General features: G+C 42.1%; 1 protein-coding gene across 1 annotated transcript in view; it reads right to left on the bottom strand.

Annotated features, from left to right (window-relative positions):
• The window catches only part of TMPRSS7 (transmembrane serine protease 7), a 454018-nt gene that overhangs the window by 360513 nt on the left and 73833 nt on the right, over positions 1 to 19672 (bottom strand). The window contains exon 5 of the mRNA XM_086933268.1: positions 18855 to 18985. Within this exon, the coding sequence (XP_086789394.1) occupies positions 18855 to 18985 (131 nt within the window). The remainder of the gene's footprint in view (positions 1 to 18854; positions 18986 to 19672) is intronic.

The following is a 19672-nucleotide window of genomic DNA, read 5'->3' as shown; positions in this document are numbered from 1 at the left end:
CATGGACCCACATCTGGGCAAATCGTTCCCACTTAGGGCGACAAAAGCAAAAGGAACAGATGATGGACGGAATGCCATTTTTTGTACTGCTGACCATCCAATGAGAGATAGCTTTATCCTTTCCAACCTGCCCTATAGCTTCTCACAGCACCCTGGCTTATAGCTTTTTGGCAGCAGCCTGGACCTGAACCTCTGTTTGGGCACCTAGTACTTCTCCGTGGGCTGAGGTTTTCCTTAGCAGCACCTTGTAGCCCATATGGAGGACAACCATTCCTGCCTAAACCCCAGGACCTCTGCCTCCTGAACACTTACATGTCACCTGTATGTCCAGCATAGTGACCCTTTTTTACTTGCCCCAGAGGATTAGTTAACGCAAGTTCCAGGGAAACCTTCTCCTCCAAGATCATCAGCAATTTTACCCCTCTGCTGTACTCAAGAAGGGAGTGGGGAGGCACGTTACAAATCCACAAAGTCCAAGTTAGTACAAGTCCAAAGTGTCCCACCACTACAATCATGTGTTCATCCACAATCTGGTCATCAGTCCTTGCCTTCTGCATATCTCAGTGCGTATATCAGTCTCTACCTTGTAGAGGGGGTCTTGAGTGGGGGTGAAGGTTCCAGAATGGGGGTACCTTTGCGCAATCCAAAGATGACCCATAATTACTTCAGCCCTGTACTATCTCTCCTGTACAGATGCTTGGTCCATTTTGTTATGATAGCATCAAGTAGTCAATGTTCACAGTTCTCTCAGAGCTTTAAGCTCACCCCAACTGCCCTTGCAAAATAGGTTCCTTCCTATCAAAACAATGGTCTTGCTGCTCCCCTATTGCTTCCCTTGGCAAGGCATATCCAGGTATGCCCAGCCTTGACAGGCTTTGATAATGTAATTAAGTAATGCAGCTACTACTCCACCCTCTTCTACTCCCAGGAAAAGGATTAATGTCATCCTGATAAGGCTATTGTGTGGGGAAGGCTTCGATAAATCTTATAACCAGCAGAGTAATTAACTTGGCTTAGCCAGGTAGTTCATAGACTGAATCTAATTAAAGGCTAACTCAGCGACATGTGTCCAAAAACGAAAGTACATGAAGGAGTGCAAATGAGGCCAAAATAATATATATCTACACTTAAGACCTTTGTTTGCCCATAGAAAGAAACTTTAAATTAAGCCTGGGCAGAGTTCGCGGAACTCCGCGAATTGCAGAAAAAACTCCACTGCGCTAAGTGGAGCTCCGCAAGTGGTGGAGTTTCTTTAGATAAATGCCATTCACTGTGATTTTCAGTGGCAGGTGCTTGTCCGCACTGTGCAATCATCGTGAACGGCACCATGCACAGCGCAAGCAGGCGCTGCTTCCTTTCTGCCGCTCAAGTAGATTTTTACTTGAGAGGCAGCTTTCTCAATGCGAATGGATGGTTTCTCCACCCGACAACTCACAATGAGAAATCTGACCCCCTGCATTGAGAAATCTCGCCGGGAGGTTGATTTCCCATGATTGCGCTCGTCAACTTGATGTTGACGATTGCAAACGAGGAAAAATTTCGCCAAGAGGTGGATTTTCCTTGCTCACACTCGCCAACTTGAGGAGCGCAGATTTTCAGAACTCCGCGTGCACCGCACAACGGGGAGTGCAGCAATCTCTGCAAACTCAGCGAGCAGAGCGGACTTCACTGCCCAGACTAACTTTAAATATTTCTCTGGTTTGAGTCGATACACACTTGTTAATTTGGTGCAGTTTTTGCCACTAGTGTGAATACAGTAAATCAAATCAGACTTACAGTACAACACTGCATACTCAAACTATGGTAAAAATGAAATAGGCATATTTCTTTTTGAATGCCTACTTAAATTATATGGCCTGCATGGGCCATAAAGTAGTTATTTAAGGACACCTCTATAATATGATAACTGCACTGATAGCAAGCTGAGTTACTCTGTATTTCCACTAGTTCATCTGGCACATGTGTGCACATATGCTCTTACCCAACTGGCAGCAGTGGACCTTATTTTAAAAATAAAGCAGTAAAGTTGACAGTCAATATAATTTTACCAAAGTTTACAGTGAGTGAGACTCAGTAAAAGTCACATCAGAGATCCAAAAGTCAGATAGGGCAAAATCAACAAGCATTTGCAATGCAATTGGTCTGGCCTTTGGGACCTTATAAGCATTTCGCCACGCAGCACATTACCGTACATTACTGCAAAGTAGCCTAGCCATGGACTGCGTAGCAGTGATTATGAGACTGACAGTAGATTTGTCAACAGACAAGTGAACGTGGTATTTGAGCTCTTAGGAGTTGGTTGAAGACAAATACATTACAATAGTGATATGTTTTAATTAAATGTGTAAAAAAGTGGAGCCTACAGAAAAGCCTGGGTAAGTTTGTAGAAATAAAAATGCATGTCCTGGAAATTACTCCTGCCCTCCGATTCTCCGCCCACAGTTCACCTACTTTTTTCCCCCACTTCGACCACTGTGTAGAACTAGCATCAGCACAGCCTAGGTGGCCAAAACCCATATTCTTGATTGTGACATAAATCAGCCACAAAATATGGAGCAGGGGTGTGGGGGATGGCCAATACTGGCCTGTTACAGCAAATGGAAGACTTCTGTTTTTTTAAACGGTGTATTCTTACCCCAATCAGCTTCAAATTATATTCTATATTTCGAATTAGGGCTCCTTTTCTGAGCGACACAATAAAAATGGCCCCGTCCTCTTGTGGCTATCCATTTGGCAAAGAACTACGGTAGACCTGACACAAACCATTATAAGAGAATGCTGCAACCTACATTATTGCAAAAGAATTGGGGGGGGCTAAATCATGTAGAAACTGTATTGAAGGCTATAGGGATGGAAAAACTCTTCAGGACCCTAACTCCTGTAAGGGGGTCACAAAGAAACGGTTACAAGATCTATATTCCCAAAGAGCAGAATACGCCCGCAGGAAAAATAACCAGATCCATCACTCTACTATTGCGCATGACTTGGTTCCATTAATACCACAAGATGGTTTCCATTACTTAGCACGGATAAACAACAGCCAGCACAGATTTATTCTACTGCACTTCAGATTAAACATGATCCCATTACTCCTCGGATATCCACAAAAGAAGTATAGGCTAGCAGATCTCAATCGCTGTCCCTGTAACAACCTTGCGGCATAGACAGATCTGCGTATTCTAATATTGTGTCAATAATATTCTTAGGAAAGAATAATTGTTTATACTGCCATTTATGAGGCATCATAATTTTAGGCAATGTCGGGTCGCAATGTATTTCTTAAAAGCCCTACGTGACCCATTTGTCTGTTTCTGTGTTGCCTCATATTTATGGGCCTGCCTCAGGAAGAGGAAAAGAGTGGGCATAGTTTCTAGCAGCACCCTATGAACTGTTTTTTCTATTATAACTGAATTTAAATGTTTTAATTGGACTACAGCAACATTTGTTTAATAATGTTTTAACTAATGTATATGTGAATATTTATTGATCTGGATATTTTTTATATGTATTCTTTTGCTTTTATGATCTGTTCACAATGATCTAATAAAGCTGTGTGAATTTGATTGTGACATAAATTTCAGCAGAGCAATTACAGTCTCCAAGCAATGAGATTGGTTCTGTGCTCCATAGAGGTTTGGTGGGGGCGTGGTCTGGTCACGGACGGTGACCATCTTAGCTCCAGGCAAATCCTTTTATTTTGCCTGGCGTAACCGTGGCCATTGCAGAGCCACGCCTACTCTTCTCTATCGCCATACAGTTCGAGTACCTAGTTCCCACAACACTGTGGCCTGATGAGTATCGCATGCATAACCCCTTTTCACTCCCAGTTACAGCCACGCCGCTATCCTGCTGCTGATCATTCCAGCTTACAAAGGCGGGGATTGATGGGCAACCAAAGGTGGACAGCGGGTGGCACACAACGACCAGCTGTTATCAGCACAACACCAACCATGCGGCAACATGTGATGTGTGACAGCTCCACCACTCTGAGCTTTGTAGTCAACATTGCTGCCGGTTGCATTCAGGGAAAATTCAGTACGGGCGCAACATCCTAGCGCACAATGAGCTGTTACTAAGAAGCTAAAAGTAGCTGAAAACGTAATACAAGACATAAGGTCACAACATTAAACCGCAAAAATAACTTGAAGAGGGCGTGCACCAGTTCTTATCACCATGGCCAGGTGACTGCTTTAAGCCTTTTAAGTGATCCTCCTCTATCTTTATGCTGTTGTAACCTTCCCGTTAGAAATACTGATGTGGACACTGTGGCTACGCTGCACCTCAGCCCACCCCTTTCCCTGTTCGTTGGTTCATGAGCTGTGGCTACTTCTCAAGACTCCGCTCGTCAATCAATCCCACTGTGCTGATGGAACAGGGTAGGAGGTTCATGTTAGAAGCCTGCGACCTAGTCCCTCTCTTTGGCAGCCAACTTGAAGTGGAATTCTTCTACGGCCATTCCAATACATCAGCGAGATTAAGGCAAGGTTTGTTCTGAGGTTTTTTTACAGAAGATAAATGGTCAGAGATATGTGATGGAAGACTTTAGCAAGGGCACTGGTGCCACAACGTTTATTACAGTGTAGACATTATCGGGCCATTCATACTTTGTGGTTTGTAAATGGGAGGAGTCACATTTTAAATATTTTTTACGAATGTCCCAGGGTGTGTTGCGATATTTTACTTTCTAATTGTGGATGTCCTGCTCTGTCAGGGCATCAGGGTATAGGAGAGGTTCCCTATCTCCGTTATCTCCACACCCTACCAGATGCCTGGCTTCCATTTGCTGCTGGCCGTTCCTGATTGAGCCCAACCCACAACCAGGCAACTGCTGCATGACTTTTGGGGCACTACTTTAAAAACAAGCATTTGTAATCAAATAGAACTCGTATTTACGTGAGTCATATTGCATTTAAAACGAAGAGTGCGGGTGGGCAAAAAGGCACGAACGGAGGTGCAGGGGGGGTGGTGGTGGCCCGAGAAGTCACGGACTGTGGGAGTGGACGGGGGAGGCACGTGAAGAAAATAGTGTTGACAGTAAAGGGGCCAGTAGCCATGGAAGGACACAAATGACAACATGGCCGTCAGGAGGCGGGATTAACACGCCTAAAACCAATGGGAAGGCTGCATTTAGGACCTAACCCAATACAAAAGATGGGCGGAGACTGGGCAAAGCTCACATGGAGCTTCCATGATATAGTATATACTGCATGCCTCGCAAAGCTGGAGCGCATACGCTGCAAAGCTAGGCGAGACTTAAAAAATAGGTCAGAATCCCATTCTTCACAACCAGGCTTCAATATATCTTAAATGCAGCACCTCAGGTACTCTTTGGGTTCAGCAAATATGATAACTGTTCTGGAAATATTGCAGAGACCCATTATCTACCAATGAGCAAATGACTTTAAACCACATTCCATAAATCATCCGATTTTTCTATGTCTGGTGGTTTGGATTCTACATTACTAAATAATGCTATTACAAACGCATTTAAACACTTGTTTCGACTTCCATCCAATGTATGGCCTGCACAGATCAGGCTGGAATTTGGCTCTTGCAATCAACAGCATGCAATAATGGGTCAGTACGTTAAGACTTGGAAACAAATCAAAACTAATATCAATAACCCAATGTGCGCTCTATTGTGGCAAGAGATGCAACAGAATGAAAAACTGTCTTTCTATAAATATCTGCAAAAAGCTCTTGAAGAACGCTCAATTGCTGGGATCTGGGAAATGTCCTTAACAACACAAAGTTTCAAGAAAATAATTAATAAGTCAGTTAAACATTTATCACTTTGAAAGACAAAGAAACAGTTCATTAAGCGATCCCAGGCATAGATGTTGGTCCAGGAATATACAAGTCTTAAGGTTCAACCGTGTTTAGAAATACCATCGTCTGTACAAACCAAAAACATATTTATGAAAACCACATTCAGCAACTTACCCGGCTTAAAGCATGCCGACCATTTGCCGACTATGCAAGCTATGGGATGAAAGTAGTATGAATTTGGTTTGTATATGTGCAGTAATGATGGTGGAAAGAAAATGATATCTGAAAAACTGTTTCATTGACAGAGGTGTTTGTACTTGCAAATATGCTATGGTAGTTTGTTTTAGACCAATGGATATTAAAATGAAGACCAATTTTACTAAATGTTTGATACTTGTAAAAAAGAAGTTGGACGCGTGTGAGTGGATCGCAGTAAATCTGGAAGTTTAAAACAATTAGGGATACAATTTAGTACCTTATTAATGAATTTGCACACAAGTAACGAAATAATAATTGTTACTATCCATATTACCCCTTGGAAAATGATGGACTGATGTAAGGCTTATAAATTCTTTTTAGGTTTCCTTTGAGGAAATTATTCTGAGACTATTAGGAATTTTAAAATTATTTGTTTAGAATTGTACTTGGTGTGTTATTTAAAATTGTACTAATTGTATGATTTTTTATTATTAATATAATTGTTATTATTGTTATTATTAATATTATTATTTATATATCAGCCTTTTTGTTTTGGGTGAGCTAGTTTTACAAACATTGGTCTATGGCCAATCTTCAATCATATATGCAGTTGCTGCTGATGCAACCACCAAAATAGAGGCATGCAGGGCAGGTATTTAAAACATGTTTCCAAAATTTGGAGAAAACAATCTCCTATTGAAAAAGAAAAACAGACAATGGCTGGCTGTCATGGCTGTCTAGTATAGGCCCGTCCTCTTCCAGATGCCCTTAAGCTTTGCTTTTTTATAGCAACAAGAACCCCTTTCAGAGCAATGCTTTATAAGTAGCTTGATTACCCAAAGTGCAGCTTCTGGGGATCCTGGAGGGCATCAGGGGCTCAAGAGGGAGAAAACATTTTTGGGTACAGCTACAATGGTAGTCAAGGGAGACATAGCGACCAAATGGAAAGATCTAAGCCCCATACCATTACCCAACGGGGAAAGGATTGGACTGGTGTGCCGCACAAGAACTACCTGTGTATGAGGCTAGGGTTTGCCCACCCAAGCATAAACGTGTGTGGGGCTAATGGCTGGGTTTGATGGACTGCCAGAACAGGGGAAGGGAGGGAGCAACAGCATTCGTAAACTTACTATAAAACTAAATAATGTTCTTGAATTTTGTAAGGGCGGCTTTCCCGGCAAACAGATGTATTTGGTAACAGGGGGTCTGAGGAGTGCAATAAGCTGTCGCGTCTGTTGTTAATTTAAAAATCCAATACATTTGAGTAGTTGCTTGATAGCCATCCTCATCATAATACACCTTTTTTAATAATTTGTAAAAAGATTATTTACCATTAAATCAAATCTATATATCAGTTGATGGAAAATAAAGTCATTATAATGTTGCTATCATGTTTCACATAAAAGTGATCATCAGGTTAAGTGTCCTACATTATTTCATATTTCACTTGTATAGAATCTACCACAGTCATAGTAACAAATCACCTTCAAGCAAGGGTCATACAAATATCAGACAACTGTATCTAGACAATGCATCAGATGTTGGACCAACTAATGAAGATAGTTTAACAATGTTCACGTTATCTGTGTGTGTTTTTTACTCTATCCTCAGGATTGTAAAATATGATGTTTATTTTCACCACATTAATCTTCATTTAGAGTTTGGCAGAGGGGAAGCCTGAATGGTGAGGCTCTTCCTACTAAACGTTCGGTTTTCCTACCTCATTTAGTACTCGGGAAATTATTGGGTTGTTGGTTCTGACACTGCCCTCCATCGTGAGGTGGAATGTTGAGTCTGAGGAATTCTATGAAGGGTATTTGGGGCTGATGAGGTGCATAGAGCTGTAACAAGGTTTGTTAAATAAAGGTTTGTCGACCCAATTCACCTGAGCTGATTCTTCCCTTCATGGGAAACAATCTGAACTACGTTTCTGTGAGTAACTTGCATATCCGTGGTTGCCATTTTCCAGTTGGGTGACATTATGGTGTGGTTAGTTGGAACCCTTCAATTTCTCTGTGATGTGCGTTCTGTTCTTTGCACCTGGTGTCATATTCTTTATCATACTGTATTGTTGGAGTCACACGCTTTGGTGACGTGGTGGCTGAAGCCATCATATCTTTTCTGCAATGTGCTTTCAGCATGCAACACCATTGTTGTCTTGTCTGATTAGTGAAGCTGCCATTTTACATTGGGATCAGTTCTTTTGGGTCTGTATCTCCCATTGCGTGCTATCTTCATCAATGCATTGGCAAGGAGTGCGAAAGTCCCTGAATCATGGCTTGGGGCAGAGATCCTCCCCATTCATAAGAAGGGTGACCGTTCAGTAACGGCAAATTACCGACCCATAAGCCTCATTGATGCTCCACAAAAGATTGTGGACCGCCTTCTTTTAGGTAGGATCCAGACCTGGATTTCTGACCATGATGTTTTAAGTCCTCTCCAGGCGGGTTTTCGGCAACATATGGGGACCTTAGAGCAAGTTTTTAGATTTATGTTAATATATTGGAAGGTGGTCCTTCTTGGGGGAGGCCTGTTGTTCGCGGCATTCATGGACCTCAGGTCAGCCTTCGACCTTGTACCCAGGATCAAGCTCTGGGAAGTTTTGCTGGATCTAGGCATGCCCAAAGAGCTGGTGGTGCTGCTGATCAATTTGCACACAAATACCTATGCCAAAGTAAGATGGGGTGGTCCAGGGGAAGTCACTGATAGTTTTAAAGTAGCTAAGGGGGTTAGACAAGGGTGCGTGTTGGCCCCCACCCTTTTTTCTTTGTTTATTAATGGGGTGACCAAGTATTTTTCTAACTACCCAACGGACGCGCCCACCCTTGCTGGAACGAAAATTCCCCTCCTCATGTTCGCGGACGACACGCTTATTATTTCTAAAACGAGGCAGGGATTGCAGTCCGCCCTGGCCCGTTTTGAGTGTTTCTGCAGCGAGCACGAGTTAGAGGTGAATGTCAGTAAGACCAAATTCATGGTTCTGCGAGGCCCCAAGGCTGTGAAGGCCAAGGTGTCAATGTGCTGCGCCATTTTGGATCAAACGGAGGTTTTTACATACCTGGGTGTCACATTAAGTGAGAATTTGAGCTGGAAACCTCAAATGGATCTTATGACCCTGAAACACGCGCAACTTGGGGGAGCCTTATTGAAGGAGTATGCAAAATCTCTCATCAAACCCATGGCACCGTTGGTTAAAATTTATGGTTCCAAGGTAATTCCTGCAACTATCTACGGTGCCGAACTGTGGGGGTATAGTGATTTATCCTCTTTGAGGGTGGCTCAGAATAGGTTCCTGAGAATGGCAACTGGTCTCCCACAATCGACACCCTCCTTACCCCTGCAGCTTGACCTAGGTGTCAAATCCATAGAGGATGAGGTACGGTATAGACCACTGGCGTTTTGGCGGCGCCTGTGGACTACACCTGAATTATCCTTGTTCGCTGAGGCCATTGACGATGTGAGGGGTCTTGAAGGGTCTTACAGGGTACCCTGGTTCAGTCACCTCAGGAGGCTCTTGAAAAATCTAAATTTGGAGGCATTATGGGTTGATCCAGCACGCGCGACCTTTCCCTCAAAGAAGGCACTCAAAGATATTTACTGGCATTGGATTACTGAGAGGAGATCCGCTATGGTTGATGGTCCTACCATGACACTGGAATTTCTGGTTGTAAAAGATGTCCCTAAATATGAAGCCTATTGGGACTTAATCACCAAGCCAAAGGATCGCAAACTGTACCACCAACTACGAGTAGGCTCGTTACCTGTGCGGGGGCTTACGCACTCTTGGACTACTGGTGGTAGTGATAAGTGTCCCTTCTGTGTAACAGCAGTGGAAAATATTGAACATCTTTTTTTCTGCTGCCCTATGTATTTGTTACCCAGGAAAGTTTGGCTTTTACCAGTCTGTCGGTTACTAGGCACCAGCTCTGCTCTTGCAGCGTTTAGGAGACTTAAAACTGATGCTTCCCCCTCCATCGCTATTGGTGTAGCAAAATTTGTGAGTTGGGCGTGGTCAATCCGAACCCGTAACCTTGGCAAATGATGTTTTTATTGTATAGTTTTTATGACTATTTGTTTAAAGTAGCACTGTTTTTATGTAGCAAGGGGTCTTCTCGTTCATCAATGTTTAAAAATGTAATACTTTTCTTAACTTGTTTTTAAATGTAATGTATTTATTATCTTATATGCAAAATGAATCGTTTTTAAATATATATGTATTTGTCTTTTATGATGTGAATCGAATAAAGACCTCTTGACTGACTGCTATCTTTATAGGGTGAACAGCAAAACACACAAGATGATGGACGGAATGTTGCACAATGGCAAAACATTCACCCCAAGTCACAGATCTGGGTTTAATCCATTGTTATTTTGCTCACCAAGCCAACCCAGTTCAGACATGGCTTATGCAAATCAGTCTTGACCCTGTGCCTCATGGGAACAGTCCAGCCTGAACTGCCAAGCCATGTCTTTCCTGGACTGGAATCAAGCATCCTAGGACGGGTTTCTGGCTATCAGCTGTCTTCAGCCACGATAACTTGACTCCAGTTGCTTAGTGAGCAAGGGACCCACGTCTGGGCATACCCTTCCCACATAGGGTGAACAGCAAAACACACAAGATGATGGACGGAATGTTGGACAATGGCAAAACATTCACCCCCAGTCACAGACCTGGGTTTCATCCATCGTTATTTTGCTCACCAAGCCATCCCAGTTCAGACATGGCCATATGCAAATCAGTCTTGACCCTGTGCCTCATGGGAACAGTCCAGCCTGAACTGCCAAGCCATGTCTTTCCTGGACCGGAATCAAGCATCCTAGGACCGGTTTCTGGCTATCAGCCGTCTTCAGCCACGATAACTTGACTCCAGTGGCTTAGTGAGCAAGGGACCCACGTCTGGGCATACCATTCCCACATAGGGTGAACAGCAAAACACACAAGATGATGGACGGAATGTTGGACAATGGCAAAACATTCACTCCCAGTCACAGACCTGGGTTTAATCCATTGTTATTTTGCTCACCAAGCCACCCCAGTTCAGACATGGCCATATGCAAATCAGTCTTGACCCTGTGCCTCATGGGAACAGTCCAGCCCGAACTGCCAAGCCATGTCTCTCCTGGATCGGAATCAAGGTCTGTTTTTCTGTTTTGGTGAATGCAACTATCTTTGTTCAGGATCAGTTACACAATATTTTAAACTTCTGGAGTGCCACCATTTTGAGTTGAATGCCTCCATGGTTGCTCATGATTGGCTACACAATATTGTAAACTCCTGCAGTGCTGCTATTTAGAGTTGCTAAATATACCATGTGTATACACCATTCCAGCTTTAGCATCTAGGACAGGAAATTCTATTCTTACTTTTGAACATTGATCAAATTTGAACTATGGATGGCATTTCTGCTCCTGATCCATTTTTGGTCCTTCTGGATGCAATTGATGGGGATATATTTACTAATAAAAAGAAAAAGGCTCTTTTAATACACAACATAGGCTCAGAAGGTAAATCAGTGTTCAAGACTTTGTCTGTACTAGAAACAAAATCTCGTATACATCAAGAAGGTTCAGCAGGTGAAATGGTAGCTGAGGACATAGTCAATGAATATGCCACAGTAATTCAAACATTGGATAAAAGATTTTACCATCTAAAAATGTGGTTTCAGAGAGGCATATATTTTGTGTAGGACTCAACAACCCAATGAGTCCATCGATGATTTTGTGTCAGCTTTGAGGAAATTAGCAGTTATGTGCAATAATCGTGAGCTTCAGAACACAATCATCTGTGATCAACTAATTAAAAAAACTTAAGCAAGAAAATTCAAGAGAGGCTATAACTGCTTTAACTGTTGCAAGATTAACTGAAACTGATGAAGTGTATTTTAAAGAGTTGTCAGATCCTGTGGATTACTCTGTTGAGAAGGTTTTCAATCTGGTTAACACAAAGGAAGATTGGAAAGACATGAAGAAATCATGCACAACGTGCTTAGGTTACCTCTGTCCTTAAGGTGTGATCTGCGCAAAGAATTGGACAAGTTGCGTGAACTGGATGTCATTATGATGATTGAGGGGTCATAGTGGTTAGCTCCTGTTTTGGTGTGCAAGCGTGACCATTCTTTACAGTTATGTGTGGAGCTATGTAATCTAAATCTGAATATTTGGGTTGATCATGAGCCATTGCCCAGTCTATCAGAAATGTGTGTATTTTAGAAAATGCTTCTGTGTTTACCACATTAGACATGTCAGCAGTATATTATCAGGTGGTACTGAGTGATAAGTCAAGTCAGCTCACCTCAAGAGTAAGCATACTGTTACAATGGTGTGTCTTTCAGTTGGGCATCAGACTACACTGTATTTCAAAGGTTAATAGGGAAGTTGTACAAGGACATCAAGCGAGTACTATATTTTCATGATGATATTTTGTTGTAAAGCTGTGATGTTTGTGAAAATAATGACAGACTGATGTTTGTATTGCATTTCTTACAGGAAAGAGATTTAACCACTCATTTTGAGAAGTGTAAGTTCCAAAAGTAAGAGGGCAACTCTTTCAGGCATCACATATCAAAGAATGGTGTGGAATCTAGGAAAGGTGTGGTGACGAATTGGGTAATAAATGTCAAGAGGCATTTGGCAAAATAAGCATAAACATTGTAAAGACCGAATCATTGAAACTCTTTGATTCAGGAGACATGAGCATCATTGTGACTGATGCCAGAAATTTTGGATTTGGGACTATTCTTATGAAGAGAAATAAAGACGGTAGGGAAGAGGTCGCTGATTTTGCATCTACAGCACTTCAAGGCGCTAAGGCAACATACTCCACTATGCCCTGGCTCTATGGTGGGTGAAGCAGAATTTTGGGATTCATGCTTGGGTTGGGGCATTTATGTTATGGATGGGCCATAAATCCTTGATCAAATTCTTCAGCACTGAAGAGGCTGGTGAGGCTACTCCAAGAATAGCAAAACACAATTTAGTTTGAAAGAATATGTTCCTGGTAAGAAGTCTACTGTAGCAGATTTTCTATCCAGGATGCCTTTATGTCACCAGAATAAATTCTGACATGATGATGGTGAGAAGATGTGCATGAATAATCAGTTTAATGGAGTGCTGCAAGGCACTCTTGACAAGCATGTTTGGAGGGAATATTTGGAAAAGGATTGTGTTACCAAGCAAGTTATGTTGTGGGTTGCATATGGCTTGCCTTTTTTAAAAAAAAACCTGTGTGAGGATGGCATGCCTTATGCACAGATTGTATCTGAATACATTTGTGATGAAGGCTTGTTATACAGATCAGGATGATCAGATCAGGATGATTGGTGCTACGCAGTGACATGAGGGAAAAACGCAAAAGTGAGGGAATGAGAGAAAACGTTTTGAAATTAACTCATGAAGGTCAAGTAGGGTTCGGGCTACAAAGTGCAGAGTGCAGGAGAATTCATGGTGGCCAGGGGTGGACACAGCCGTTGAGAGTTTCAAGAGAGATTTTGGCATTTGTATTGTAAGTGACAAATCACAAGTGATCAAGACAACACCAGATAATCTCATTAAAACGCCCATGGTGCCTTGCTCTAAACTGGCTCGGACATCACTGGTCCCATTAAGGTTTTAGGTCAGAGTTCTAAATATGCCATTGTGCTAATGGATTACATGACAAATAGCCAGAAATATTTTTTGTGAACAATGGTAACACCTCTACAGTAATTCAGTGTTTTAAACATGTGTTTATGGGAGTAGATTGTCCCAATCGAAAAAATACATATAATGGTACGCAATTGGTTTTGGAAGAAAAGAGAATGCACTATACTGCGCATGTCAAGATTTCCGTCTACCATCCTAAGAGTAATGGTTTGGTCAAGCATTTTAACCATACATTGAACAATCATTTACAGTTAGCTTTAGTGAACAAACTAAATTGGAGAGCGGTTGTGGATGATATGGTATTGGCTTACAGGACAACACTAGTGTTAGCACTGGTGTGTCACCATTTGTACTCTTGTTAGCCCTTGTATCTGGGTGCAAACTGATCAGGGAGTGGATTGGTTATTCCAATGCTGATCCTACATATTTGTCCAGGGTGGTTGACGGAAGAGTGATTACAGGAAGAATATGATGGTTATGAAGGTGAACAAAGGGCCAAGTGTGATGACATGCCAAGAGTTGGTTATTGGGTCAAGGTTCAGAAACCTGGACAGGTTTAGAAAGTTCAATCCAAATTTCCATCACCTGTGAAAATAGTCAGGTTCTCACCTAATATGGTGCACAATAACAGGTAAACAACCTTTATGATGCAGTGTTTACACCGCCCGTCCTTTACAACGCTGCCATTACAACGCAAGTCGTTACCACGACTTGCACTGGATGGCGCTTTTGGTTAAGGAATATTGTAATTTTTATATTCCAACACCTACCCTACTGTTACGTGGACTGGTGTTGGAATATAAAATTATAATATTCCGCAATCCGCGCCCTCCAACGCAAGTCATTGTAACGACTTGCGTTATAATATCCGCGTTGTCAAGTACCGCGATCTAAAAGATGGCGTTGTACAGACATACATCCACAATAACACTGATAAAGTATTGAACAAGGATAGGATTGGTATCATTCCTCTTCGCAAAGTGGATTTTGTACGTTCTAGGTTGAGAGATGTGGAAGAAGAGGCTAATATGCCCACATCCGTTACCTGCTGTGTACATCCTGGTAATACCAGGTGGTTGCCTGAGCATTACAAAGACTTTGTGATAGGTTGAGTTTTAATATGCCTTGTATCAATTACCTTTATTTGTGTGCAAAGTATTATACACTTAGTTTAACAAAGCAATGCAGTAATTCTCGAGTTGTCTCATTATCTGAAGAGAAGGGGTCAAAGAGAGCACATTCCTAGAGCACATGTAAAAGAAAGACTAATAAGTCTCATAGTATCAACAGCACTTGAGCTATAAATATCCTGTGATCTCAATTTTTGGACAAGACAAAAGAGCAGAAAAAGGTCATATTTTCAATTTCTTTATTTGAAGATCCATGAAGTTAAAGTTAATAAGAAACAGCCGACACGTGTTTCATCAGTACTATGAATCAGTACAATGACTTTTTCAAGGCTATAAAAATGAGATTAGCTCGGCGCATAAGATCCTAAGTCGGGATGATCAGGGCAAATAGTGCACAACGCAAATGCGACAACGAACTGCCGCTCTGCCTCGAAGGAGTTTAGAGGCAATAACGTAAGTGACTCCACATGGTAACGAAGCCAAGCGAAAACGGTTTTCGCTTGGCTTCTTTGCCATGTGGAGTCACTTAGGATTGTTCAAACTGACCGAGTGTGGGTCATTATCCATACACCCCATACAGGGAGCCTTAATTATATAATATTTTGGATTCACCGCTTACTACATGTGGGGATCTTTTGCTGTTCTCGGATTTCAGAGTCTTACTTTTCCTGTCAATTTACATGACACGAGATCTTATGCGCCGAGCTAATCTCATTTTTATAGCCTTGAAAAAGTCATTGTACTGATTCATAGTACTGACAAAACACATGTCGGCTGTTTCTTATCAACTTTAACTTCATGGGTCTTCAAATAAAGAAAGTGAAAATATGAACTTTTTCTGCTCTTTTGTCTTGTCCAAAAATTTAGATCATAGGATATTTATAGCTCAAGTGCTGTTGATACTATGAGACTTATTAGTCTTTCTTTTACATGTGCTTTAGGAATGTGCTCTCTTTGACCCCTTCTCTTCAGTTGTATATTTGCCAATCGTTTGATTGTCATTGGTCCCTCTTGGTAGTGGGGGACAGTGGTCCATGTAGCACTCCGTCTTTAAGCAAACTAAAGATTGTTCATTTTTCCAGTACTGTTGTTCATCTTAACAATATTTGTGTATGTGCGTTTTTTTCCAATTTGGATACACCACTACCGATCCCATTGTGTTTTGTCTCATTATCTGTTGCCTTTTATATATATTTTGTTTTGTCCCTTTATATTGTTGTTATGTTGCATCATATTTTACCCTCATAGAATGCTTTTCCTTGCCTGTTTGTTATTAGTGGATATATTGTATGCACTTATCCTACGTTAATATGTTTTGTAGTTCTTGTTCAATCTATTAAGGGGCAGGAAGTGTTGTATCTGACATTGAGCTCCATCATGAGGTCAGTGAGGTGGAATATTGAGTATGGGAAATACTGGTGAGAGGTCGATGATTGTATCTCAGAGAACTGTAATTTTGTATGTTAAACGTTTGTCTACCTACTTCATCTGAGCTGAATCTTCCTTTAATAGGTGTTTGATGGAAGAGCATCAGAAGGCTGTGCCATCAAAAACCCATGACTGGCAGCCTATCAGCCATACCTCAGGAGGACTTTCCTATTTAGGGTGGGCATTCAGACGAAATTTTTCCAGTGAAGCACAGCCATGAAGTGCATGGAAGACCATGTAAGAAAAAAATATCGATGGCCGATACATGCAGGTATTCATGTCATGACCAGTGATTAATTTTTTGCTGGCAATAGCCCTTTGTAAGAAATCGGGTTACTGGATGAGGGGGTGAAACCCTTCTGAAGCAGCAACCATAATCCTTGTCAGAGTTAAGTCACAAGTAAACCCCAAATTAACCTGTGCTCAACCCTCTGGTAGTTTGACACAGAGGTGCCAGGCTTCACTAAGGAGCAATGTGTAGAGTATGCATGCAGCCCTTGAAACAGTAATAAAGTGAAAACTCAAAAATTCCACACCAATTTTGAAAAATAGAGTACATTTTAATAAGTCAAGACCAATCTCTAATCTCTAGAACTGGAGATATAAGATTTCAGTGAAAATAGCGACACACAGCAACAACTGTGGATATCTGGTAGCAATAGACCGAGACAAAGTCACAAGTTCAGGCTGTCTGCAATGAAGCCAGGGCCAGCTACAGGGACCAGGTTAGGCATGCTGAACAAGAGTACCTTAAATCCTGGTAGTAAAGAGTTGTGAAGTCCAGTGTCGAGGGTGCTTCACGCAGTTGAGGCAATGCGAAGTCTTGGTCAGAGATGCATCATGCAGTGTCGTTCAAAGGAGCTGGGAGGTTGCAATGTGAGGTCCTGCATTATCACTGAGGAGGCCGTCGACGAGGGAACTTGCGAAGCAGAGTCCTAGTTGAGGATGAGTTACACACCGGCTGGTTCTGAAGAAGCTGTGGGGCTTCAGAAGCGAAGCTCTGGCGCATACTAGTGGCTGCCACTGAACAGAGGCCTGCAATGTGAGGGCCTGACTTGGGGATGCCTCTCACTGCCTGCAGTTCCAATGGAACTGTGGGCTCTGATGCGAAGTCCTTGCATTGGGAAAGTCTATTCAGCAGAGGGGATGCATCAGTTCAGCTCAGGCTTGTGCTGCATAGCAGAGCAGATGCGTTGGTTCTGTTAGATCCACAGATGGGCTGGCAGGCCCACCTTTAAGAGTTCAGGACTGGGGTGACCCCACTTGACAGGGTAGGACTCACAGATGGCAGAGTCAAGGAACTGGGTCTGAGGTTGCTGGAGTCTTCTGTCTCTGAGACCCTAGTCAGAAGACCAGCCAACTAGCCCTTGGAGTCACTATTCTGTAATAGGTTAAACAGATGCAGGTTCAGTCCTTCTCTCCGAGAGAAGAGGGCATCAGACAGAAAGCCAGTACAGCAGGGAAGCCGTCCTTCAGAGCAACAGTCCAGCAGAGTGGCAGTCCTTTCAGCAGTACAACAGTCCTTCTTCCTGGCCTAGTCCAGAGGTACAGAGGTGTATTAAGGAGTTGGACTCATAGGTCCCACTTTGAAGTGGAGGAAGTTTCTAGAGGTATCCACCCCCTGAGGTGTCAGGCATCTCCTTTCCCCCTAGTCTGCCCCCAGCTTGTCTGGGGTCACAATGGGCTAGTGACAATCCCTTTACGAACGGGCTTTGGCAGTGCCTTTGTGAAGTGCAAGTGTGGTAGGTGACAGCTCCTCCCTCTCGTTTAGTCAGAGTGGGCCATCCTGCCAAGACCTTTTTTCCCTTTATCTCACTGTCTGGGAGCAATACACAAAGACCAACTGCTGGCTACACATAGGCATGTGACCCAGTAACAGGCTGCAGGCACCATGCATCCCATGCCGTCTGGGCTGTCCAGGGCCTACCTTAGGGGTGACTTATATGCATTAAAATGGAAGGTTTGATCCTGACAAAAGTGTTATTCTGCTAGGTCGAAATGGCAGTTTACAAACTTCACATACAGGATGCAGTGGCAGGACTAAGACATGTTTGAAGTGCTACTTAAGTGGGTGGCACAATCAGTGCTGGAAGTTCTTTAGTATAATTTAATTTACCGGCCTTGGGTACATGTAGTACCACTTTCCTAGAGAATTACTATCAAATTAAATTAAATGTATTAATTGGGCGCAAGCCAATTCTACCACGTTGTAAGGAGCGAGCACAAGCACTTTAGCACTGACTAGCAGTGGTAAAGTGCGCAAAGTCCTAAAGCCAGCAATTACAAAGTCAGCAAAACGGGAAGGTTGAAGTCAAAAAAGTTAGGGGAGAGCCACGCCAGGCAGGTCTAACACCCCTGCTTGAAGGTCTTGTTTCGACAGAACAAACGATGTTGGGTAAGTCGCCGTAAGACGACAGTCCACCATGCCTTGCTTTTTTGCATAAGTGCTAGAGCCATGTTGGCAGAGTTACTTTCTTTAAAAATTCCCTGTCCAAGTGGAGGGGAGAGGTGTAAATACGGCAGGTAATCTGCCACTTTGGAAGGTGGAGCCTTTGCCGGCATGGGCAATTGGTAGAATATCTCTCAGAGTTTAAATGACCCCCTAAGTTTACAATACAATTTTAAAAAACCATCTTTAAAAAACAGGTGCATGTATTGTCAATAGTTTTATTTATTTTTTAAACTTACTTTCCTGTGGAATCGCTTCGAAATATCCCTGTAGTCTCCTTATTTTGTTTGCATGTGTTGATATGAATGTTGCAAGCATAATATTGTTTGTAGAAACAAATGATATTAATGTCTCAGATGGTTCACATATTCTGAAAAAGAAACAAGGATGTGTGTGAGCTGTACGGTATGCATTTTTCAAATGCTAGATGAACAATTGCATCAATTAATCAAGCCCTGATGCACTGACATAATGTAGGACAACTTGCTTGACTGGAAATGATGATTAACATGCACGATAGTGGGTGTGGCCAACCCTTATGGTGATGTACCACAGATTCACAAAATAATGTATTTTCACATAAACCAACCCACGGTTGTTCAAAGGTTTGACTGGAGTGTATACCTATCGTAAATTAAATTAAATGCCATAGATATATAAATATTCCCAGAATTATGTACTCTTGAATTGATTACAATACTATGCTATAGGTATATGTAGGTACATATTGTTATTCTTCTTTGTAGGTTGCTGGTGCACCTAATATGGCAATACGTCAGCAGGGAATTTCATTTCATGATGTTACATTTTTGTAAACAACATTATAACACTCAATTTGACAGTCAACATATGTTTCACTCTAATATAGCCAATAAGACTACAGCTTTCTCAAGACTGTATACTGGTGTGTAAAGTAGCTCCATTCATTTATTTTGTCATTACTATAGAACTCATTGATACCATTATTATGGGTTTCACTGAAACGGTGCAACACAATAAGCGTAATCATGTTGGATTTAGCGTTGTCGTGAAGTATAAGATAATTTCTAGGAAAAGA

Source organism: Lissotriton vulgaris, chromosome 8 (genome assembly GCF_964263255.1).
Source record: "Lissotriton vulgaris chromosome 8, aLisVul1.2, whole genome shotgun sequence".
Taxonomy (NCBI): Eukaryota; Metazoa; Chordata; class Amphibia; order Caudata; family Salamandridae; genus Lissotriton; species Lissotriton vulgaris.
Note: the sequence above shows the minus strand (reverse complement) of the source record. Positions and strands in the feature narration are given on the sequence as shown.